At 33.7% G+C, this 27,366-nt stretch overlaps 1 protein-coding gene across 1 annotated transcript in view; it reads left to right on the top strand.

Annotated features, from left to right (window-relative positions):
* LOC109393324 (protein eyes shut homolog) overlaps positions 1-27,366 on the top strand; it is a 1,090,347-nt gene that overhangs the window by 15,080 nt on the left and 1,047,901 nt on the right. Inside the window, 1 exon segment of the mRNA XM_019662404.1 lies at positions 22,999-23,119. Coding sequence (XP_019517949.1) covers positions 22,999-23,119 — 121 coding nt within the window.

The raw sequence follows: 27,366 nt of genomic DNA on the forward strand, positions 1-27,366 counted from the left end.
AAATTTTCTTACCATTATTAATCATTAGGATAATGCAAAATAAAGCTAAAAGTAAATATACTCCTCCAAAATGTCTAAAATTAAGAAATTGTTGTTGAAAATGTGAAGTAACAACTTTTACACATTAATGATAGAAATAAAATTGCTGATAGAGAATAAAATTTAAAAGGAAAATAGTTTGGAAGTCACTTTTTAAACTAAACAGAGGTCAGTAAACTAGCAACCAACTCTCAGGTATAGAAGCAAGTGAAATGAAAATATCTTTCTACAAAAACCATTTACAAGAATGTTTATAACAATCTTTTTGCATAGTAACTCAAACCTAGAAGGAAGCCAAATATATATAAAGTAGTGACATGTACATACAAGGTGTGATTACTTGGCAATAATAAGGATCAAACTACTGATATACACGAGAGTATCTCAGAATAATGCTGAACAAAACAGATGGACAGAAAGGACAATATATTGTAAGAATCCACTTATGTTATTTTTCAAAAGGGAAAAAAAAGAACAGAAAAGCAGTAGTTCCCCAAAATAGGGTTGATTGGGAAGGGAAATGGACAAATTTTCTGAGTAATGAAAATGTCTAAATCTTAAAGGAGTACACGTGGGTTAAAAATTGTATGCATTTGTAAAAAAATCAATCTAATGTTCATTTAAGATTTATTCTATGTAAATTGTAGCCAAAACATGACTGTAAATTGATTTCTCAAGAAGTTCTGCTTTCTGCAGTTGTTCTTTTAGCAATTGTCAAAGTTCTATCTGTGTATTAGAGCCTTGAGCAAACTAGTAAATACGTTGAGAATAATGGAGTTAGGTTTCTCATTTGGGGAAGGAATTTACAAATATAGAAAGGAGGGGAACTAAAAGATACCCTGTAGCATTAGCTGTAAGCTAGAAGTACAGATATGAATTAACAGTTTTTAATAAGTAGAGAAACATAAATATAACTATGTATGTACATGCATGTATTTATTATACTATACTAAAATGTACCCAGTGGCATTGGATAATTGGATGTACTTGCATGTATTTGCATGTACCGTGTGTGTGTGTGTGTCTGCAAGTATATCTGTGTTTATAAGCTGATAAAAATGTATGTGTATGCATATATGTTTATATGAATACCTGTGTACACATACATATTATCTCTAGCTCTATTCATTGATTTGAGCAACATTATCACACAGATCTTGATTTCTAAATATCATTCTTTTCTTAAAGGACTCATGGATTTTTCACAGAAAAGACACATTTCAAGCATGGGGAAGGGGAAACATAAGATAAACCATAAATATATTTTTTGAATTAAAAAATAAAGAACTCAAACAAAAATCAGAATTTATCAAAGGACACAACAGGTGAGCTTGAAAAGGCTTCTGCGGGCCAAATGTAAGAAAATTTGAGCATTAAAATAATGAAGTTAATGGTTTATAACCCATTTAATAATGTAATAATTGACAAAACATATATAATAATTGATACCTCAGTTCTTGTATGAATACGTAATGAATTGAAAAATACACAAATGCTTGGGTGGTATAAAGGGAATGCTCTTCATTATAGCAGAATATTAGCTAACCTATATGAAAGTAATAGTAGAGTTATAAAATCATCACTGGTTACTAGAACTAGTTGGTGAACAATTTATAAGAGATAGGAAGTGCACATAGTCTCCAAATAACTCTCCAAAAGTCATTCGTTAAGTCCAAAGGGACAAATTATAAATTTTTAGTGAAATAACATCATCAATACTGGAAAGAAGCTGACTTAAAATGTCCCCTGAAATGATGCACTGAGGGCACTGTATCATTTCTGTTATATTTCTTTCAAAGGTACACCAAAACCTGAATTTAAATCAAATGATATCAGATAAGCCAAAATTGATGGGCGTTTTAAAGAATTATTGGACTGTCATCTACAAAAATGTCAAGGTCCAGAAAGACCCCCCCCCCAAAAAAAAAGATGAATAACTGTTGCAGACTAAAACGAATCACAACCAAATTCAGGATGTGAATTTAAATTTGATTCTGACCAAGAAAGGGGTGTGGGGGTGGGTGAACTACCTGTGAAGGGCTTTATTGGGCCTATTGACAAAACTGGAATATGGTCTATGAGTTAGATAATAGTACTGCTTTTGACAATTGTACTGTGACAGTGTAAGGAATAACATTGTTCTTTGGAAAGGCACACTGCAGTACTTAAGAGGAAAGGGCCATAATATTTAAACTTTCTCTCAAATGGTTTAGAAAAGGAAATGCATGGGATAGACATAATATAACATATAATAGAAATGCATGTCATATAGATAAATATGAAGAGGAAATATTAATGCAAACATAGCAAAATATAAACATTCTATGACTCTGAATACCAAGCACTGGATATTCTTGTAATATTCTAAAATTTTTCTGTAAGATTTAAACAGTATTAAAAAGAAGTTAACAAAAATTTATCTCAATACTCCTTGGTGACCGCCACACATTTATTAGTATTAGGTAGAATGAAATAAACAAATAACAAATGAGTGACAATGCTGAATGCTTGTGAGAAGGCAGAGCAACCAAAGCTGTCATCATTGAGACTGATGGGAACGCAAAATGATGAAACCACTTTCAAAAATAATTTGGTAGTTTATTTCGTAAGCATCCACTTACAACATGAGCCAGCACTCAAGTATATACTCAAGTGAATTGAAGATTATTTCACACAACAACCTATATGCCAATGTTTATAGTTCATGTGTATACCTTTTTTTATATTCACTAAAAACTGGAAACAACCAACATGCCTTATAACAAAAGTGAACAGATAACAAATCTGGTATATCCATCCAATGGTATACTGCCCAGAAATAAATAGGAACCAAGTATTGATCAACACAATATTGATGAAACTTAACTCTATTTTGCTATATAAAAGAAACCAGAAACAAAAATATGTATAGCATGATTCCATTTATATGACATTCAGAAAAAGGCAGAACCTTAGGGACAGAAAGCAGATCAGTCGTTGCCAGGAAATTGAAAGGTTGATTTTTTTAATGGGACATTCAAGAGAATCTTTAGGGTGATCTTATGTTCTATATGGTCCTCTTATGTTGGATACATGAATCTATACATTTGTCAAAATCAATAGACAATACACAATACAGAGTGAATTTTACTGTGTTAAAATTAAAAATAAAATAAAAAGGATATCATAGGGTCTAATCATAGAATGCAGACAAACATAAATAAGTCCAGCTTTACTACAAATGTGTAAAATAACCACTAAATTAAGTGGGGCAAATGGAGCTGATCTAAACAGCTTTGAAAGACAGAGTTTTTACTGGTTGTAGTAATGGAAATGCCAAAATATCTGTCCATAAACACCATACTCTGGTGGGTAAATTTGTTTCTCACAGAGGTAAAGGTTAGCAATTTTGAAATTACTTTGCTGTATATTAGGATTGAACAAGTAAGTAAAGAAGTTATAGATAATGGGAACCTAGATACTTATTGTCAGAGGAAAACATCATAAATAAACAAATGAGAAAGACTAGAACAATCCATATGGTGATGGATTAGTCAGAGATACGGAAGGAGTACTTGTTTCCTGACTGTATTTTCCAAAGTGCTGGGTAGACTTTTGGACTGTGCTCTCCTAATTGGACTTTAGATACAGTGAGGCAACATAGCCCCATATAACAACTTCTGTCTTATTTGTAGTCCATTCTTCTATGCACAAATGTCTTACTACTTGTTTACCTTACTTTGCTCATAAGCCTTGACTGCTTGGAAACTCTCTTTGTTTTTTTCTTTTTTTTTTTTCTTTCTTTCTTTCTTTCTTTCTTTCTTTCTTTCTTTCTTTCTTTCTTTCTTTCTTTCTTTCTTTCTTTCTTTCTTTTTCTTTTCTCTTTTTTCCTGCAGGATGCCTAAATGGGGTTTTAGACTACAGTATTTAACTTACCTGAATTAATTATAATTTGTCTAATACTATCCTTGTTCCATTTATTAAACCAACAGTGGATAGAATTAGCTAATATAAATCAAGTCATATCAGAAAATATGTGTTAAGACATTGTGAATTAAGTGAAGAAGTCTGTTTTCAATCTCCACAAGAAAAGGCATTCAATAATTACTAGATGGTCCTAGAAAGGTAATGACTGAAGAAGAATTAGAGACAGTGATGCAGGATTGCATAATAAAAATGCACATGACAATTGAGAGTGTTATGGGGACAATTTAACTACCAGAAATGTTGTATTTATAAACAGATTTTACAAATACATTTTGTATATGAGTGACTTGTTCTAATCTTGAGACACTTGTGTTAAATGTTCACTGACCTGGGTCATCTTTTATAATGACTCTTCCTTTGTGCCCTAGTGAATGCTTTGTAGAGTTTCATTAATACATGTATTGTGCTCATGAACATATATCTGCTATGTTATCTAATATTCAAGACACATGAGGCCTGGAATTGTTTCTTTGTTTTTTTTCTTTTATTCTTTTTATCTGCTTGAATGCTTAGCTCCACCAGACTATCAATCTTACACCATGTGCACTCATGTGCTAAATAAAATCATTCATATTGGGTTGTTGAAAAAGTCATGATGCATTTTTGCAATGAAAAACATAGAAAAAATATGTCATGACTTTTCCAACAGCCCAATATTTTTTTCCTACTTGAATACTTAATTTCTTAAATTTATTTTAAATACATTTTTATCTTTTAAATTTATAGTTGACATGCAATATTATATTAGTTTCAGGAGTACAACACACTGATTAGACATTTATATAACTCATAATACAAAGTGATCTCTTGATAATTCTAGTACCCATCTGACACCATACATAGTTATTACAATATTATTGACTGTATTCCCTATGTTCTACTTTGCATTCCCATGACTATTTTGTAACTACCAATTTGTACTTCTTAATCCCTTCCTCTTTTCCACACATCCTCCAAAACCTCCCATCTGACAATCATCAAAATGTTCTCTGTTATCTGTGAGTTTGTTTCTGTTTTGTTTGTTCATGTATTAGGTTGGTGCAAATGTGATTGTGGTTTTGGGCCATGAATTTTAAATCATTATAACTAGGCTCAAACACATATTTATTAACTAAAATGGAACTGATTTCTCTTGCCAATGAGAAATAAGTTTGTTTATTTCTGTAGCATAAAAATCCATGCTTCATGATTCGATGAACTCTTGGAAAGCATTTTCTGCATCCTGCTGGTTGTGGAAACGTTTTCCCTGCAAAAAGTTGTCAAGATGCTTGAAGAAGTGGTAGTCAGTTGGCAAGAGGTCAGGTGAATATTGCAGATGATGCAAAACTTCGTAGCCCAATTCGTTCAACTTTTGAAGGTTTGGTTGTGCAACGTGCAATCAAACATTGTCATGGAGAAGAATTGGGCCCTTTCTGTTGACCAATGCAAGCTGCAGGCATTGCAATTTTTGGTGCATCTCATCAATTTGTTGAGCATACTTCTCAGACATAATGGTTTCGCTGGAATTCAGAAAGCTATAGTGGATCAGACTGGCAGCAAACCACCAAACAGTGACCATGACTTTTTTATTGGTGCAAGTTTGGCTTAGGGAAGTGTTTGGAGCTTATTCTTGGTCCAAATACTGAGTTGGTCATCACTCGTTATCATATAAAATCCACTTTTCATTGCATGTCAAATCTGATTGAGAAAGGGTTTGCTGTTGTTGTGTAGAAAAAGAGAATATGACACATTAAAATGATGATTTTTTTTTATTTGTGGTCAGCTCATGAGGTACAGACTTATCGAGCTTTTTTGCCTTTCCAATTTGCTTCAAATGCCTAATGACCATAGAATGGTCAATGTTGAGTTCTTGGGCAACTTCTCGTGTAGTTTTAAGATCAGCTTTGATGATTACTCTCAGTTGGTCATTGTCAACTTACAATGGGCAGTCACTATGCTCCTTATCTTCAGGGCTCTTGTCTCCTTTGCAAAACTTCTTGAACCACTGCTGCACTGTATGTTCATTAGCAGTTCCTGGGCCAAATGTGTTGTTGATGTTGAAAGTTATCTCCGCTTCTTTACAACACATTTTGAACTTGAGTAAGAAAATCGCTCGAATTTGCTTTTTGTCTAGCATCATTTCCATAGTCTAAAATACATATAAAATAAACAGCAAGTAATAAGTCATTAGCAAGAAAAACATAAAGTAAGAAATGAGCATTAAAATGATGAGTAACATAACCACATTTATTTAAGAATGTATTGCAATATCAAATGGCAAATTTCAAAAATGCAAAAACTTCAATTATGTTTGCACCAACCTAATATTTTGTTTTTTAGATTCTACATGTAAATGTAACCATATAGTAGTTGTCATTCTCTGTCTGACATTTCATTTAGCATAATACCTTCTAGATCTATCCATGTTATTGCAGATGGCAAGATTTCATTCTTTTTTATGTCTGAGTAATATTCCATTGAATATATGTACCACTTCTTCTTTATCAATTCATCTGTTGATAGACACTTAGGTTGCTTCTATATCTTAGCTATTGTAAATAAATTTAAATGATTAAATAGATAAGAAGAGCAGAGTCAAATATTATATATACCTCATTGAGGAAGCATCCATATATGGTAAGTCCCCAATTTACGAACGAGTTCCATTCTGGGAGAACGTTCGTAAGTCAGATTCGTTCTTAAGTTGGACAAAGTGAGTCTTATACATCTTTGACACAAATATACAATGTAAAGCATAAAAAAACTAAACACACACACACAAATACTGTAAATAAACTATTTTTTACAGTTACATTAAAATGGTGGTACAGTACAGTACAACTGGTATATAGGGGGTTGCATGGAGTGAACTGACAAGAAGAGTTACTAACTGGAGGAGGGAGGGTAGGTGGGAGATGGTGGAGCTGAAGGATCATGAGGTATCGCACTGTACAGTAAGCACACAGCAGCACAACTGTGACAATGTCCGGCAGACACTTAAGCTACTTCCGTGATTTGTTCTCATCTGCGAATACTTGTAATGAGAGGTCCGTTCGTATCTGTAAAAGTTAGCAATTCGAATGTTCGTAACTCAGGGACTTACTGTATGTATATTCATTAAAACTCATTTGTTTCAAATCAATCTCTTCTTTTTGTTGTTGTTGCAGAGATTTAGTAGATATGATATGTACTTTTCCCTTATGTTGTTTTAAAATGGGTTATATGTAATTGTTTCATTTTTGGTATTTGATACTTTATATGTTTAATATAATGTATTCAGGAGAACTCGGATCTCTTAAAATGTTCTACAACTAAATATGTTTTATCAAATGTATATTTTGTAGGTAATGCATATTGATTTTCAATGTTATGATGGCACAAATATACACTGTGAAGTCTATTGAATAATTTAATCCCTAAGGTATTAAGAAGAGCATTTTTTCTTGGATATTTAAATGTTACTTAATGTTTCACAAAATATAGTAATATTTTTCATATATAAGAAGAGTTTTATTACCTAAAAATAAGATATAAGAATTCATTCGCTTCAATTCAATTTTAGGTTTTAAACTAAATTCACTACTTTTAATCACCCTACTTGAGGATTTATGCCATGAAATTGCTGAAACCAATCATTTGACTGATAATACCCAAAAAATGCTTAGAGGTCTAGCTAACCTTTTTCAAGGTTATTAAAAAAGTCATTTCGGAACATTTCCAAACAAGAGCGAATGTTAGGACCTAGAACTTCATATTTGCGCTATTTATCAAAAGCTATGTGTATGTGCTGCTTGTGTCGAATCACAAGGATTAAACAAAGTGATATTTTCATCAAAACCTTTTTTTTTCCTTCAACTGGTAGGCAGCTCAGAGATTAAACACATAGCAAAAATCGATTTTTACTTTCAGATTACTTATAAGGAAATATTTAAAATTTCTTAGATTAAAAAAAAACAGTTTTAAAAAACTGAAGAGCATGAGGAGCAGCACCTCACTGTGACTGAATTCACAGAACTTGTGTCAGAAAGCCGGGTGAAAAAGGACTCCCCAACTTACATAACTAACCTGTGCCTCAGTTCCCCCTTCTAAAAATGGAAATAATAACAGTGTCTACTATAGATTCTTTGTGGGGTTGATTTCACTTGACACATGTAAAACACTTAAAACAGTACATAGTGTGTTTATTATTATTGTATTGTTATTATTATGAATATTACCTAATACATATGTCACTAATTACCTTACATTGACTCTATGAGTTTTGATAATTAGGCTTGCGAATTTGCCACCATGCACCTACATTGGCTGTACTGTGCAAACAGCTCGGTAAGGTTTCATAACCTTGGTATACAGTGCCTCACAGTTGGGCTCATGTTGACATGTGGCAGTGTCTTGCTGAGTGGCGTTCATGATTGTTGTTGCATGTTTATGTGTGTCATCACAAGAATGCCTGAGCTTGAATTAGAGCAACACACAAACATTAAATTTCTTGTTAAACTTGGCAAGAGTGGAAGTGAAATCAGAGACATGTTAGTCCAAGTTTATGAAGATAATGCCATGAAGAAGACAGCAGCATACAAATGGATTAAACATTTTTCTGAGTGGAGAGGATGTGTCACTGATGAAGAGAGGTCAGGGCAGCCAGTAATGAGCAGAACTGATGAAAACATTGCAAAAATTGGTCGAATTGTGTGCCAAAATGTTGGCTAACTGTGAGAAGCATAGCAGACCAAATAAACATCGAAAGAGAAACTGGAAAATCTTAACTGAAAACCTTGGCATGAGAAAAGTACGTGGAAACATGGTCCCAAAGGAGCTCAGATGAACAATAGCAAAGGAGAGTCAAAGTTTGCCAAGACATTTCAGAGAGGCGGGATGGTGTTTTGGGCCATGTTATCAGTGGTAATGAAACATGGGAGTACCAATACGACCCTGAAACAAATTGCCAAAGTGCACAATGGAAGTCAGCCAATTCTCTATGACCTAAAAAGTTATGTCAGTCCAAATCAAGAGCCAAAACGATGTTACTAACCTTTTTGATATCAGAGGTATTATTCATTTTGAATTTGTACCAACTGAACAGATGGTTAACCAAGTTTACATTTGTAAATGATGAAAAGGCTGCATGAAAAAGTTAGCTGAAAATGACCTGAACATTTTGCCAACAATTCATGGCCCTTGCATCATGATAATGCACCAGCTCACATGGCACTGTCTATGAGGGAGTTTTTAGCCAGTAAACAAATAACTGTATTGGAACACCCTCCCTACTCATCTGATCTGGCCCCCAGTGACTTCTCTCTTTACCCAAAGATAAAGGAAATATTGAAAGGAAGACATTTTGATGACATTCAGGAAATCAAGGGCAATACGATGATGGTTCTGATGGCCATTCCAGAGAAAGAATTCCAAAATTTCATTGAAGGGTGGACTAGGCACTGGTGTCAGTGCATAGCTTCTGAAGAGGAGTACTTTGAAGGTGACCATAGTGATCTTCAGCAATAAGTTATGCAGCATTTTTCTAGGATGATGTTGTTAACTTAATTGTCTGACCTCATATTCATAAAATATTTCATTAATATGTATAGGTGATAAAATATTTTTGTTACATATTTGATAAGGAATAGAAAGAACATATTGATCATTGATTTATAACTTTATTCATAGTCCAACTTGAAGGTGTGTTGTTTCTAAAGAATAATAAAAATTTTCTGAAGAGAATAATTATAAAATTAAATTAAAAATAATTGTGTTAATAAGTTTGATCTCAGCCTGAAGAGACAATATGTTTTCTTAAGTAAAAAATAAGATTAACTAAGACAACAAAATAAAAAATAAATAAGTAGGGCTGCATCAAATTAAAAAGCTTCTGCACAGCAAAGAAAATAACAAAATGAAAAGGCAACCTATGGATTGGGAGAAAATATTTGCATCATGTTTCTGATACAGATTGACATCAAAAAAATATAAAGAACTCATGCACTGGTTAGAAAAAAAGCAAACAGTCCAATTAAAACATTGGGAAAGGAATAAACACCTTTCTTTAAAGAAGACTACAAATGGCCAATAGGTACACATAAAAAGGCTTTCAACATCACTAATCATCAGGGAAATGCAAATTCAAAACCACAAAAAGATATCACCTCAAACCTGTTAAGATGGTAATGATCAGAAAGAAAGAAAGAAAGAAAGAAAGAAAGAAAGAAAGAAAGAAAGAAAGAAAGAAAGAAAGAAAGAAAGAAAGAAAAGAAAGACACAAAGACATAAATAACAAGTGTTGGTGAACATGGTGGTAACAGAACCCTTTGATACACTGTTAATGGGAATGTAAATTGGCAAAGCCATTATGGAAAACAGTATGGAAGTTCCTCAAAAAACTAAAAATAGAATTACCATATGATCCAGCAATTCTTTTTCTGGGTATATATTCAAAGGAAATGAAATCAGTACCTCAAAGAGAGATCTGCACTCCCATATTTATTACAGCATAATTCACAATAGCCAGGATATGGAAATAACCTGTGTCCATGGACAGATGAATGGATAAAGACTATATATATATATATATATATATATATATATATATATATATATACACGCACATATATATCCTTATATANTATATATATATATATATATATATATATATATATATAAAATATATACAGAGGGTGCCAAAAAATGTATATACATTTTAAGAAAGGAAAAATCTATTAAAATTGTAATACTCAATATATACCAATAACAAAAGATAAATACCAGTCACATTTAGCTTCTGCAATTACAAGAAGTGCTCAAAGTTGTTACCATCAGCATGATTTTAACACAGTTTTTTTTTCCTTTCTTAAAATATGTATACCTTTTTTGGATATATGTATATAATCACAATTCATTCCTATCCTCTAGCGATGATGTTGTTGCTGTTGTGACATCATAGCACAACACATCACTCACATGTTTGTGGTAATTGTTGTGTAAACAAACTTATTGCATTGCCAGCTATTGTATAGCACATGTAATTATGTACAATACATAACACTTTATAATGATAATAAATGACTGTTACTAGTTTATGTATTTACTATGCTACACTTTTTATCATTATTTTAGAATGTACTCATTCTACTTAAGAAAAAAAAATTGCTGTAAAACAGTATGCCGTTTTATGCCAACAGGAGCCTTATACATCTTGTGTTTACCATGTCTCTTGATTACATAATTTTCTCTTATGCTTGATTCAATCTCTTGTTTATTTGTTCATCATGGCCACTATGCATAAAAAATCCACTGCTAATGGTGCCAGTAAATGGTTCATATCAAGTGATTGACCTGGAAATTAAATTAGAATCAATTAAGGACTATGAAGGTGGAAAATCAGTGACAGTTATTGCTCACCAGTCAGGCATGTCCCATTTCACCATAGGTACAATCTTTGAGAACAAGAACAAAGGGACACAGGCTGTTAAAGGATCTGCTTTATCAAAGGCAATGAGACTAACAAAAAATCAAGAAGGGCCTATATTAGACAGGTAAAAACTTCTAATGTCCTGGATGAGGACCAGACACAGACATGTATCTTTCTTAGCACTGTGATGATCACAGCCAATCCAAAAAGTTTGTGTGCAATGTTTAAAGAAAAGACTGGATCTAACTATGATGTAGAATTTACTTCTAGCTCTGGGTGGTTTAAAGAATTCAAGAATAATTACTCATTACATAATGTAAAAGTGAGTGGTGAATCTATGAGTGCTGATATGAAGCCATTTGAAGAATTTTTGGAAACCCTAAATTAAGCTGATTGTGGAGGAAAATTACTTGCCAGTGCACATATTCAATATCGATGAAACTTCCCTATTCTGGAAACAGATGCCTGAAAAGGACTTTCATCCATAAGAATGCCAAGACAAAGCCAGATTCCAAGGCTTTTTAAGGACAGGATGACAGTTTTACTTGGGAAGTGTGTTGCAGGGCACAATTTGAACCTTTTGTGATCTGGCACAGTAAGAACCCTAGAGCCTTCAAGCATATTGATGAGCACATGTTGCCAGTGTAACTACAGGAGCAATAAGAGTTCATGGATGGCCAAGGTCTTCTAAGTCGTGCTTCTGAATTGCTGTGCCAGAGAAATGGAGACATACTGTTTGGAGAATAATATGTATTTAAAGATTTTGCTTATTGTTGATAATGCTCCTAGACATTCTCCTTTAATTGATGATCTTCATCCCAATATCAAGGTGGTGTTTCTTCCTCCAAACACTACTTCTTTGATCCAATCAATGTATCAAGGAGTTATAGCAGGTTTTGAAGCCTACTACCTGAGAAAGATCTTGCCCAGGCTATTACTGCAATGAGAAAGACACTGATGAAATTATGCAGGGATTAAAACATCTATGATTGTATCAATAAACTTACTTGGACTTGGGGTGATTCCACCAAAGGAGTGCATGAATACCATTTAGAAGACACTCAAAAGGATTGTCTGTGACTTCAAAGGATTTGCCAAGGATGAGGAGGTTACAAAAATCAACAAGGCTATGGTTGGGATGACAAATGACTTTAACCTGAGTATGGGTTACGATGACATTGAGAAGCTCCTAGAAGTTGTTCCTGAGGAATTGACTAATAAGGAGTTGTTGGAAGTGGAACAGGAATGCACAGCTGGAGAAGAGGCAAGAGAAAATGACCTACAGGGGATAAAGAAGAACCCTCAAGAAAATTAATAGGGAAGAATTTAGAAAAAGCTTTTGCAGACTTCAACAAGCTCCTTAAAAAGTTTAAAAACATGGACCCCAACACTGAAAGGTTTTCTTACGTTATTTGTTTACAAGCAAATCTATGATGAATTTTAAAAAAGCAAGCAAACCACATGGATATATTTCCAAAAAGAGTGACATGCCTTCAGAAGAGCCTCAGGCAGGCCCTTCAGGAGGAAGAAGGCATTGTTATCATAGCAGATGACAGCTACATGTGTGTCATTGTCCCTGAAGAGCTTCCAGTGGGAAAAGATGTGGAAGACACTGATATTGATGATCCTGACTCTGTGTAGGCTTAGGCTAATGTTTGTTGTGTCTTAGCTTTTAACAAAAAAAGTTAAAAAAAATTAAAAAAATTAAAAATAGAAAAGAAAACATAGAATGAGGACTGCATAAAGAAAAAAGAAAATAGTGTGCAGTTGTAAATGTGTTTGTGTTTTAAGCTAAGTGTTATTACAAAAGTCAAGTTACAAAAATTAAAAAGTGTATAAAGTAAAAAATTAAAGTGAACTAAGGTTAATTTATTAATGAAGAAAGGAAAAATATTTTTATGTATTAAGTGCAGCCTCAGTGTACAGTGCTTATAAAGTTTACAGCAGTGTACAGTGATGTCCTCAGCCTTCACACTCACTGGCCATCATCAATGACTCACCCAGAGCAACTGCAAGTCCTGCAAGCTCCATTCGTGTTAAGTGCCATATCCAGGGGTGCCTTTTTTTAAATAAAATCTTTTATACCTTATTTTGAACTGTACCTTTTCTTGTTTAGATATGTTTAGATACACACATACTTACTCACCATCATGTTACAGTTGCCTACAGTATTCAATATGATAACACACTGTACAGGTTTGTAGTTTAGAAGGGATCGGTTTCATGAAGAGTTGTTTACCTAATACATATCCCTCATCTCACTGCAGAGACAGAATTTATAGTGTCCAGGCTGATCCTTTCAAGTTTATTTGTTGCAGATTGTTGAGGTTGTATGACTTAATTTCCATTCCACTTATCTTTATAGTGGATGCCACTGAATGCCTTTATTACTGTCATTTGCACCTTCTCTGTGACACCTACTGACAGAAATGGAGCCCATAACCTATTATTAACTAATTTATAGCATTGCCATGTTTTTATAAATTTCTGAAGTCTGCTATTATTTTAACTTTTTGTAAAGTATTTTTTCTTGTTTATCTAAATTATAATAAAGAAAACTTCAAACTACCAGACTAATATAGACTCATGTTTAGCATTTTTACAATTTTATAACCATCTGTATCCACTTGGAGCTTTTAAAAATAGTATTTGTCTTTAAGAAATTTAAAATTATTATACAGACTTTGATACTGAAAGTAACTCATACACCTGAAAGTAATAATAATTTGATTGATGCAGGTTTCAATACAAAGAAAAATAGTTCATTTAAATGCACATTTCCACTACCAATATCATTTCAATGGGAATGTCAGCTTTTTTTATTTTTTGAATTGATGACATAGTTGTAAATAGTAAACAAATTAAAATTGTTTTTTTAATTTTTGCTACCAACTATGCACACAAATAAAATGTATATTACCTTGGTTTTTCAATTTTAAATTGCATCAACAGGATACAGTTTTCATCAAAATAAAACCTCAGGGAAAAATAAACATTATATAATTTTAAAAATACTATTATGTTGTTTTTATACCTGAAGCTAAAAAATAAAATATAAAATTAAATAAAAAACTTGAAAATGCAATGTTATTCTCAGTGTGAGAAGGCTAGGTATACTTCATTACCACTTTGTAAAGAAAGGTTTACAACTTTTCCATGTGCACAGGTCCAAGTCCTATGGATCACAAAGCATTTTATGGTTTTGTCCCAACCTACAGAGATATTATTTTAAATTAGTGAATTTAATTTAACACCTTTTTATTTGTTTTAAAAATTAAATTTAGAATTCTATACATTTTTTAAAATTTAATTTATCAGGGTGACATTGTTTAATAACATTATATAGGTTTCAAATGTACAATTCTATAATATATCCTCTATATGAGTATATTGCATTGTCTGTACATACCCAGAGTCGGTTCTCCTTCCATCACAATATATTTGATTCACATTTACCCTCTTCTACTTCCTCCCTTCCCTCCTTACCCTCTGGTAACCACTAAACTTTTGTCTGTTTCTATGATTTTTTGTACGTTTGTCTTGTTCGTTTAGTGCTTTCAGTTTTATATCCCACATATGAGTGAAATCATATGGCTCTCAACTTTTTCTGTCTGACTTATTTCACTTAGCATGATAATCTTAAGATCCATCCATGTTGTCACAAATAGCAGTATTTTGTCTTTTCTTATGGCCTAGTAATACTCCATTGTATATATTGTACCACACCTTCTTTATCCAGTCATCTATAGAAGGACACTTCTGTTGTTTCCATGACTTGACCACCATGAATAATGCTGTAACGAGCATAGGGGTCACTATATCTTTTTATTCTTATTACAATTAACATAATAATTCACATCACATATTAACATTAACATCTTTGACATCAGGATGTATTTTTACAGCAATGATGCTTTAATCCCTTTTTCAGAATTGAACTGGCAGCTCTTGCCCCCTCTGTTTGTTTCCTATGAGTTATGTATCTAATTTTCACAAGCTCAAAACAACACGTTTATTATTTTATAGTTGTGGTCCAGAAGGCTAAAGGAAGTTATTGGCAGAGGTGCATTCTTTCTGAAGACTTCCATTTACTTGCCTTTCTCAGCGTACACTTGGGGTTATACATCAGGCCCACCTGATAAACCAGGACAATCTCGCCATGTCAATATACTTAACCATATCTGCACATTCCTGTTTTCCATATAAAGTAACATTCACAGCTTTCAGGAACTAAAGCCAGAATATCATTGGGGGGGGGAGGTATTATTCAGTGTACCACACTACCCTTAATTGTACATAAAATAAAGGTCTGTTAAAATCAATGACATGTTATGATAGATGATATGTGATAATGTATCTCCTTTCTTCCTGCATTGTGTTGCATGCACACTGATTTGGTTTTAATTCCCTGGACTTTCTCATGTCTGGCCTTCATCTCTGTCTAGAATGCCCTCACATCTCTTCCATACCCCACATGCCAAGCCTTAATAATACATGGCAATTCCTTAGGAATCATTTTAAATGTACCTCCTTTGGGAAGCTTTATAATTTAAAATGTCTTTAGTACTCTTATACTTGATTTTAGTACTTTTCTATGCCATATACAAATTATCACAATTTAGCAGCTTAAAACAATTCATGTTTATTATCTGAAGATTTCTGCAGGTCGGATGTCTGGGACATGGCTTATGTGAGTTCTATGCTCATGGTCCCACAAGGCTGAAACCAAGATGTCTGCCAAAGCTGTTAGCGAATCGAAAGCTCAAGTTTCTCTTCCAAGCTCACTGGTTATTGGAAGAACTTAGTTCCTTGAAGTTTTTGCACTCTGGTCTTGCTTCCTCAATGGCTGTCTACCTAGAATGTTCTCAGCTCTTAGGGGCCACCTGTCATTCCCTGCCATGTAGCTCTCTCCACCACACAACTTTCATTTTGCTCCTTCCAGAAAAACAGAATGCCTTTGACTTCTTTTAAAGTCTCACCTGATTTGGTCAGTGCTACCCAAGATAATCTCTTTTGATTGGCTGAAAGTCATCTGATCGGGTGACTCTCATATATCCACAAATCCCTTCTGCAATATAATATTATATAATCACAGCAGTGATCTTCCATCATATTCATAAATCTCACCCACACTCAAAGGTAGAGCATACACTGCAGGTGGGGGCTATGGAGCCCATGTTAAAATCCTGCCTGCTACAGTGACTCATTAGCATGAGAAACTGACCACTTTTACCTCTTATTATACTATATTGATTTACGTGTTTATTTGAATGCCTTATTGTTTATAATCCCACCATCTACCACATTGTTTGCCACATACTAGGAGCTCATTAAATATGTATATAATAAATTAATATACAAATCAGCATGGTTTTGAGGGTACAGTGAACTCATATATATTCTGTACAATAAAATATCATGAGTGTTTTTTTCAAATATGGGTATAAATTATTGTTCAGCAGCCTAATGGATTGCATGCATGAAATTATATATGAAGAGACAAACTAAATTAACTTCCGATTAGCAAAGCAAAACACCTATTCTCATAGTTAAGTATTTAGAAGTAGGCAATTAAGCAAAAAGGGCATGCATGAGAAATTTTCTTAAGGACTTTTTTTTAAATGTAGTTTTGGCGGATGTTTTTTCAATGCAATTTCTCTTATTTTGCAAAGAAAACATTCTTTCATTATGAAAAAATAATATCCTGAAATATATCATTTGCAATACACTTCAGTCTAATAACGGCTTAAGGACAATGAACCAGCCTTGTTCATATTTAAATTAGCCACACTACTTACCATAGTTATTGTAAAAAATAGCTTATATATATATATATATATATATATATATATATATATATATATATATATATATATATATTCTTTTTTTTTAACTAAAGAAAATCTTTATTTCATACTCTTTGGAATTAGTTTTGTTTTGTAATTTGTTCTTGGAAACTTGAAATCCAGGTGTCTATTCAACTTGGTACAGTTTCTATGGTTCTTATTTTATGGAGACTATATATCATTTTGGGTCCTTCACTGTATGCGTTGTTGTCTTCAGCAGTTTCTAGGGCCCTCTTACTTTTTTTTTTTCTTTGTGATCAGTATTGGGATAACCATAGGAATCCCCAGGTTTTAGAATTTCTCCAACTGCCACTGGATCAATAAACTTTGAAATCTTTATTTCTTACCACAATTATTTTTATCATTCACTGGTCCCTACAGTTGTGAAATTACCGAGAAAATCTGACTAAAGAACTTGATGAATGCTTCTCCAAGGTACTCAGCCAGGTACTTTTAGAACCTATATTTGTGCATATATGCTATACATTTTGGTGAATGGATACTGTTATTTAAATACTTTCCAAGTAACTCGCATCCAAATATTTTTACTATGGCTTGAAAATTGAACCCCAAATAATGACTGTGTTTTGATGAACACACTGATATTTTTCATGCTGCACTTTTTGTTTGATATGGATTCCCTTGCATCAAGCCTTATTTTTTATTTTTTTTATCCAAATAGTTATATACATTTCACCCAATGACAATCACTTTCTCTAGTTACATTTTCTGGGTAAAAATTAAAACTTAGTTTTAGGACTTGGGTGTTGCTCTTAAGATTAAAGGCTTATTAATTTTTTTTATTGTTTACTTGTTTTGAGACTAGCAACCAATCCATCAAGCTAAACGTAGAATGATAGCAACCTCCAGGGTACCAGAAAGAAAACAGAGGGAGAATCACATCATTAATAATGTACTTTCTTAATTACAATGTTTTCAGAGAACATTGTTGAAGAGAACTGAAAAACTATGAAGAAACAAAATGGTATTTTTAAAAATACTGTTACTTCCCAATGCTGCCTGCTGGTATTTTGTTAGATGAAGCATGGAAATCATAAATAACATTTACTTCTTAAATTATAATGTAGAGAGACAGAATCACAATGATAATATGGAAGAAAATTATGAGTCTTTGCCTAGAGACAAAATTGAATGCATTTATGCAGAAATACACCTGGTAAATGACAGCAGTTGCAGGATTTGTTCATTATATGAGCACTGACACTCTGATTCTTTCCTTTCAGGCCCTCACTGTGAATATGGGCCTTGTGAGCCTAGTGAATCTTGTGAAAATGGAGCTGTGTGTAGATACAACATGTATCTGGAAACATTTCCCCTTGGGTACCAGTGCCAGTGTGGAAAAGGCTTTGCGGGTCCACACTGTGAGATAAATGTCAATGAGTGCAGCTCCAGCCCTTGCCTCAACGGATATTGCTATGACAGTGAGTTCATTCAGCCAGAGCAATTCTTGTAGAGCAGTCCAATTTAGAATCTGATTTAGTGATGGAATAGCTCAGGATGCAGCTATAATTATTTCCTGACTTTACCCTGCCTTAAATATGAACATCAATGCCAGTTATGGTCATAAAATAACCCACTTTGGACAAATCCATTTATATTATTTGTGAATTATAACAGTAGCAAATGAAAACAAATTCATGAAATGTGACTTCTGTGTTCTGGTATCAGAATTAACCATTTTTGTCTTTTTTTTTCTCTTTTTACTTTTGTTTTATTATTAGTTTCAGGTGTACAAAACAATGTACTAGTTAGACATTTACACCCCTCACAAAGTGATAAACCCTCCCCCACATACTACCCCTGTGACATCTTATATACAATTCCATTGACTCTATTCCCTATGCTATACTCCACACACTGTGATTATATATATTCTTTGTTTTTAGTGGTAGACTTTTTAAAAAGTATTTATAGGTATCATAAAGCACTGTTTATAATTTTTTTAAATAACATTATTTCAGCCCTTCTATTTATTACACACACACACACACACACACACACACACACTTCTTATTACTGAAATATATTCCTGAAAGAATGTAAATTCATAAAAGAAAAAGAAGGAGGCAGGAAGAAAAGAAGGGGAAATAGAACGAAGGAAGGGGAAGAAGAGGGAAAAAAAGAAAGCAGAATATTGGAACATAGGTTTTTGTTGTGACAGAAAAAACAGAACATGAAATAGCCCTGTGAACTGGATATGGCTAACAGCCATGAAGAAGAAAAAACAGAGAGGCATAGATGAATGTGAAAAACAACTGCCCATTTTATTTTGCTTTATTTTATCTCCTTTAAAATATATTTTTACATGATCGCTCAGTAAATGGATAAATGGTTAAAATAATGTAATATATGCAAAAGCACATTTTGATAGAAAGTCATTTTATTTGGAAAGCATATAATTTAACTGAAATTATAAAGCCTTTTTTTTTTTAAAGATTTTTATTGGGGAATTGGGGGATGGGAACAGTGCTGGGCAATTGCGGGAAGGGGAACAGACAAGTTGCTGTCGTTTTGTTCTTCAGTCTAGTCGTGGAGGAGGTTGCTTCACTGGCCCAAGTTGGCACCATCATTGCGCTCTTCCCAGGCGAGGCAGGTCAGTTGCCAGCCTCTGGACGGCCACTCACGCTGGCTGATGGCTATATACGGTAACCCATGGCAACCCACTGCCACAGGGGCTGCAGCCTACCTGTCGCCAGCGACCCACGGCAGCCCAGCTCCAGGTTGAGCTGTTGTTCAGCATCTTAGCTGTAGAGGGCAGTGTCACTTGCCGTCATATGTGGGATCCGAACCGGGGCCCTCTTGTGTCCCAAGCCAGTTCTTAACCATCGCTCCACTCGGCCAGCCCTAAAGCCTTTTCTTTAAACTAATATTCTGTGAATGCATCCCTTAAAGAGCATAATGGATTTATTTTTTTTTAGATTAGATGAAGCAGCCCAGATGTAAAATAACAGGTAGTGGTAGGGCCTTAGCGAACAGGAATATCTGCGTAGATGTCAATATGGACTATTTTTTCTAATACTGTGCTAGCTAAGCAAAACATATTTTTAGGCTGAGGGGCACGTGTCCATTACTCCTTATTTTAACCACCATTTTTTTTTTCAGATTTAAGCTCTTAAAAATTGGGTTTTTTAAACTGTTTAACTCTCAGATTACCTTGAAATTAGTCACTATTATCTTATTTCTGAGCTTAAATCAACAGGTGTTTGGTAATGCTGGGAATGGATCTCAAATTTCTGGTGCTCACTATAAAATAAGTGAGGCAGAGAAGTCTGCCTCAGAGAGAGGTTAGCAGCATTTTTAGATCTAGGCAGCCATAGCATAATGGTTACATATGAGTACTTCTGATGTCTTCTGAGTGATATATTCAAAATGATATATATGATTTTTATAAGGTCTCCATAAATACTTTAATGCATAATTCCTTATATGATAAGAAAATGCAATTTCCAAATATGCTGCTACTTAAAGTGCAATGCTCCCTATTAAATTTTGGGAGGACATATATATTATGTAAAATGTAAAATTTGCATACCTGATATAGTGATATTTCATAATATAGTTATTCATAATATATTTTGGACCTCATCCAAGAAGATTAACTACCAGAGAAACAAAATGTCTATTAAAAATTAGATTGTACATGTAAACTGGTATCAATATGAATCTAAGACACTGTATTGTTAATACTGTCTAAAATAAAATAGTTTGGGAAGTCAAATTTTCTGAATTCAAGGTAATAGCATTTATTACATTACTTTATATAAGAAACAATTATTAATAGTATGTGTGAATTTGTAAATCTTAGACATTATGTGGTTATTCACCACATTGGCAATACATTATTAAAATACCTCTACATTTTCACCACAAAGTTTTATGTTAAAAACTTTGATTCAGTATATCTAATGTATGATGTTTGATGTATATTTAAGTATAAAATGAATAATACATCCAGATTTATAGAAGGCTTATCTGATGAAAATTTTAATTTAAAATAGTAGTATGGAATATTTGTAATACAAATATAGTGACTGTATTTTCTGGTAAAAATAATAACAAAATAAGACAATGCACTTAAAAATATCTCCTGATAAAATGGTGAGTAGTCATCACATAGCTCATAGTTCACAAATAAGATGTGGGAAAATACCCCAATTTTTTTTGTTTGTTTTTGTTTTAAATCTTAAACAAGTTAGAATAGTTTATTTGTTTATGTATTTTCTTTATGATATTCAAATTAATTCCTTAGGTTCTTATTTGGCACATAGTTTGTTTCTTAGATTCTTAGCCCCAAAGAGTCAACATTCAGAAATTACCTTATTATCTTAAATATTTCTTGATAATAAAAACATGCTTCATTATTTAACATCAACCCCTACCTCTGAGACCCTTTGTTAATTCCAAGTTATATTTCTTTTAAAATAATGTATTATTTACCTATGTAGAGAATGTCTACATCTACGCTGAAACTTAATTTGACTCTAGTTGTCATTTGCCAATTTGCACCAGTATCCAAATTTGAATTATAATCATGAAAATTTTTTCAAAAACATTATTCTGATTTTTGGTATTCCACAATGTCTTCCGGTACATATTGTATAACATTTGGTTTTAGTTTAACATACATAATGCCATTTATAACATATAAAGATGTACCAGTTGGTATCATCTTGACTCATTAATTTATATACAACTATACCTGTATATAATTAATCATTTCTATCAAATAAGACTTTGAAAACTAGGATGCTAGATGAAAAACAGAAAGTAAACCCGATGTAAAGTCCTGTCTAAAGAGCTGCCAACTCTTGTGTCTCCATGTCTCTTCCTGAGGGCTGTGGGCTGGCGTGTTCTTAGAGGCCCCGCTCACACATGCCGTTTAGAAGTATGACTGCAGAAGCCAGCTAAATACCTCACTACCTCACAGGGCACTGAAAATGGTCCTGCCACTCGAAGCATTTAATCAGGGTAATAGCAGGTACATGCACAGAGGCCGAGTGAAAGCGTAGGTGACATGGCAGGGCTCAGGGATAATGAAGAACCCAGGGACTGACTAGCAGCAGCCATAAACCTGCGCCTGCTCCGACTGCAATTCATGCTGTCACCATCTCCTTGAGATGCTTCAGAGACTGTTTTTTTCCCATCATTAATGATAAAATAAAGGATATACTCTGATCATTACTTTTAAAAGATTATAATGAAATTTGAAAGCCCTTCTTAACAAAGGCTTAAGTAGTTCAATATCAACTTTCTGATCTCCATGCGCTTTAATGTACCTGTCACACAAAGAGCTTTAACAATCAGTTAACTTCTCATTTATTAAACATAAAATGATCTGGGAAAACCTAACTGATACAAAAATAACCTATTTATCATAGGTATTGTTTATCAACAAAGAGAGAAAGAGAGAGAGAGAGAGAGAGAGAGAGAGAGAGAGAGAGAAAGAGAGAAAGAAAGAAAACTGGATATTTTCATTGTTGCTTTGCAAATTGTTTCCAGATGTTTACTGTAATTGTTTTTATTTTAAATAACTGAAGTTTTTAAGTAAAATAGAACTGAGCAAGAGTGTTACTTAGAAAATATTAATAATTATGTAATAGTGTATTATATATAAGAATTCACACTTACTTTGGTTAAAAGTGAAATGCATTTGGATGAATACAACATTCTTTAGAGTAAATAATATTGCATATACCATGATTAAAGGAATGTTAAAAGTTTTCTCTTTTCTGCTGTTTTTAGTGGTTGACAGTTTCTCCTGCTTATGCGATCCTGGCTATGCTGGCCTGAGATGTGAACAGGATATTGATGACTTTATCCTGAATGCCTGTGAGCACAATTCTACCTGCAAAGATTTGCATCTCATTAGTATCCATGAATATTATTAATATATATTATTGCATGCTAGCAGAAATTAACCCCTACGAACATAGTTAACCTTTGCCTGTATGGCATATTGGTACATATAAATACATATGCACATTTATTAAGGTAGGAAAACAGAAACTCAATTATTTTTTCATGTAGTAGTAAAAATGTTTCCTTCATCACTATATATAGGTTGATGTAAATATTGTAAAACAAATGGTTCACTCTGATTTCACAATTTTGGTTAATATTGAATTTGTGTAAAATTACAGAAATTATTCTGAAAAGTGCTGTTAGTCTTACAGACACCTTTTATCTAACTCAAGGTATTGTATATACATGTAGTATATAATCTTACATCTTATTTTGATTTCCATCTCATGCTGTATACTTCCATCATTTTCTTCATTCATCTGTGTTGGTGCTGTCCCTTCAGTACATATCCATTTGTCATTGTCTTTGTCACAAGCATGTGCCATTCTGCCTTAAACGGACTGTGACACAGTTGGCAAATCAATGGGATCCCCTCAGGTGCCTCATTTTTCAGAAAACCTGACATAAAAAGCATCTACTCATGGTAGATTCACTGACTGGCTTCAGAAAATAAATGACATACAACACAGGTTAATGCTGCCATACCAGTATAGGCTTAGAGTTTATTCTTTAGCAACAGCCAGTTTTCAAAAAAGGGCTACACAAGTTGAAATTAGACAAAAAGTGCTTTGAAAAACAGACCTGTTCTCATGGATATATTTTGACTATCAGTGTATCAACATTGTTTTTACAATGACAGGATAATCTGTGACAAAGTATCCTTTTGCCACAAGGACGGCAGACACCTGAATGAAGAAGTATAACTAATGTTTGGACAGCTGTGACCAGAAACAGGGATGGTCCATTGGTTAGCTAACCAGTCTTTATGTGTCCTTGCCCTTTGGCTTTGTCTTTTAAGTCAGGAATGCTAATCCCATTCTACTTTCAGGGATTCTTGTAGGAATGAGTACATGACCCTATGCTGATCTCTGAGATAAAAGTGGTGTTCTAACTGAGAAAAGGTTCCCTCACCAGCATACAGGGTATAGGTTAAAGGTGGTAACCTCCTCTAGACCTTCTAGCATCTGGATTTTAGACATGTAACTGCTGTTGACATTTGCAGACCCCAAGGAGGGGTGTGAGGTGCTACCTAATGATCAGTGACCCTGAAGGTTGCAGAGCTGAGAGACAGAAAAAAACCTGGCCCTCGATCAATTGTTTAACTGATTGAACCCCCCAGGTGTCTGGCCAACCTCCAGGTCTAATTATATGAGATCACTTACAGCCTATTTTTAAATATGGCTTGAGTTAGAGTCCCTTTTACTTGCAGATAAATCATCAAATTTCCATAATGTGATTAAACTTTATTTTAGTCTATGATTTCAGCTGTAACTTTAGCAATAATAGTTTATTATAGCACAAAGAGCTTCATACCCATAATCATAAGATTCCACTCTTAAACCTGACCTTGCCACAACTTCTCTGTGTGACACCATGCCAATCATTTGAAAAGTCAGGAACTGGAAATTTATAAGCTGTATTGTATCAAATAATACAGTATTTGCTCATGGACCCATTTTATAAATTGCCAGGAAGAAGCTATTCAGGCTAACTTCAGACTCATATGAGTTTAAAATCTTGACTCATCCTCGCAGAAATTGCACAAGTAAGAATTTAAAAAAGTAAGAATTAGGAAAAGGTAGAACTCTTATAAACAGAGTATGGAATGGTAGTTACCAGTAGCTGGTGTTTGGGGGAAATAGGGAGATACTGGTCAAAGGGTACAAGTCTTCAGTTATAAAATGAATGTGTTCTGGGGGTCTAATGTACAGCATGGTGACTATAGTTCATAGTACTGTAATGTATACTTGAAATTTGCTAAGAGTTTAGATCTTAAGTGGTCTTGTGACACACATACATATACACACACACACAAGGTAACTATGTGAGGTGATGGATGTGCTGATTAGCCTTATTATTTCATTATTTAATTGTAATCATTTCACAACATGTACATCATCACATTGTACACTTTGTCAATTAATCTTTGATAAAGCTGGGGGAGAAAAAATGAAGAAACAAAGCAGAAAGCAGCAGGGTGGAAAAGAAAATAAATTTCTCAAACTAAATGAAGTTTACCAAACTAGATTATCGTAATTTATTAATGGGTTTAAATATAATATACCAGAAGGTTATTGAAATTACTTAACTCCTAGCCATAATTCATATTTTTATTATAAGAAAAACAAAAGAATATTATTGAGTTGGCAATATCCTTCCAAGAGAAGATGTTATAGAGATGACAGATTGTTTAGAAACTTAAAGAATATTTAAAGTGTTTGATAGCTTTATCTATGGTGTCTGGGGCTCCAAAGTACCCTCGTATTTGATGATTGACTAGAAGGAGTCAAAAAAGCTGTTTTACTCATGGTTAGGGTTTATTACAGTAAAAAAATCTAGTTAAAAATAACAAGAGGAAAGGCACAAATGTCACAGTCAAGGAGACACCAGGCATGAGCTTTCAGGTGTCTTATGGAGTTGTGTGGACAGCACTGCATTCTCTCAGAAACAATGTGTGACAACGTGTTTGAAGTGTTTCCGGTCAGGAAGCTTGCTTAGGCCTTGAAGCCCAGGGTTTTTATTCAGGTCATCCAGAAGGCATAGACTTCAGTTAATCCATCTTTAACACCTGCAGTGTTCAAACTGATACTGCATGGTCTTAAGCCCCAGGTTTAAAATAAAATGGATTTCATCATAAACCACATCATTAGCATAAGCTATTTGGCATAGCCCAAGGTATCAGGGATCAGATACACTGGTACCAGGCAGGATATTCCAAGGCTCAGTGGTTACCTCCCAGGAGCCAGTAAAGGGTCAGTCCCTCAGTTGGAATATGTAGTGTTTGTGCACCCAAACCTGCTAAGTTCACTATTGCACCAATATTATGTTAAATATTGCATTTTTTGTGTGGAAATAAACAATATGCAATTAGGCAAATAATGCATTTTTTAATAATAAGCTGAAACAAAAAAATAATTGCAAAGAGATTAAGTCAGGCAGAAAGAGCTAAAAGTCTCATATTTTTGAAATCAAGCAAGACCCAGTTTGAGTTTCATATTTACTTTCTTTCACCAACGCATTTGTGAAAGGCAAACTGAAACGCTGAGGGCTTTGAAGTAGAAGAGAAAAAGAAAGGCATTGAGTATGATGTTTCTTTAAAATATATGTAATAATTGTGATGAACAGAAAAAGGATTTTATTCAATCTACAAGGCTCTAGATTTGACTATAAGAGTTAGCAGCCTGCTGTCCTTGTGTAGGTGGCGCTCTCCAATCCAGTCAATGTCACTGGCATGAGGCTTGCTTCTTCTTTGAACTTGGTATGGCGTAGCTTTAAATGAACATTTTCACATTCGCAGCATTTCCTTATGATTATATGTAGCATCAGGAATGTGAGTTTAGAGAAAAAGCAGAAAATCAGAAGGCTTTGAATTCAGGATGGGAAGGATGTGGTAACAGTAAGTCAGTTTTCTTTTTTTCCTTTTTATGGTGCAGTAAACCTAAGAAAACAATGGGAGAAAAACAGAAATGTCTTTAATGCTTAGCACGTCATGAGATACAAATGGAATGGGTAGAATAAGATTTATTCCCTCATGTAACTATTTTAGCAATATTTGAGAATAACTATTTTTTGTGGTTAAGTATGTATGATCAAATTATTCTAGTATTTTCCCTTTCGCTTTACTTTCATTTTCCTCTGTATCTTACATGAATAATGAATGCTCAATTCTGATAACAGCAGGAGAAGCTAAAATAGTACAGAGAACTAACATGCGGAAAGAACAAAGTTTTTATTTATATTCACCTATGTTAAAATTTATACATACTATGTATAGTGGTATACTACAGATATAAATTTTCTTCTGAATACTCAGTTGCAAAAACCAAACTGGATTGATATGTGTTACATTAAACATTTAAACTACCTTCACCATCCTGTGGTTGAAAAATCCATGTCAGTCATTTTAGAGCTGCCTATTTCCTCCCATTAGGATTGTAGAGTAATAGCCCGGGGCAGTTCGAGCCAGGATTATGAGGGAACAACCCCTGCTCTGTAGTTCATCTTGGCTGCTACTGAAATGCCTGTTGTGTCATCTCTATGCTCCTTTCAAAGATAGGTTAATCTGCCAAATGATTCCAATCCTTTTAT

Source organism: Hipposideros armiger, unplaced genomic scaffold (genome assembly GCF_001890085.2).
Source record: "Hipposideros armiger isolate ML-2016 unplaced genomic scaffold, ASM189008v1 scaffold_375, whole genome shotgun sequence".
Classification (NCBI taxonomy): Eukaryota; Metazoa; Chordata; class Mammalia; order Chiroptera; family Hipposideridae; genus Hipposideros; species Hipposideros armiger.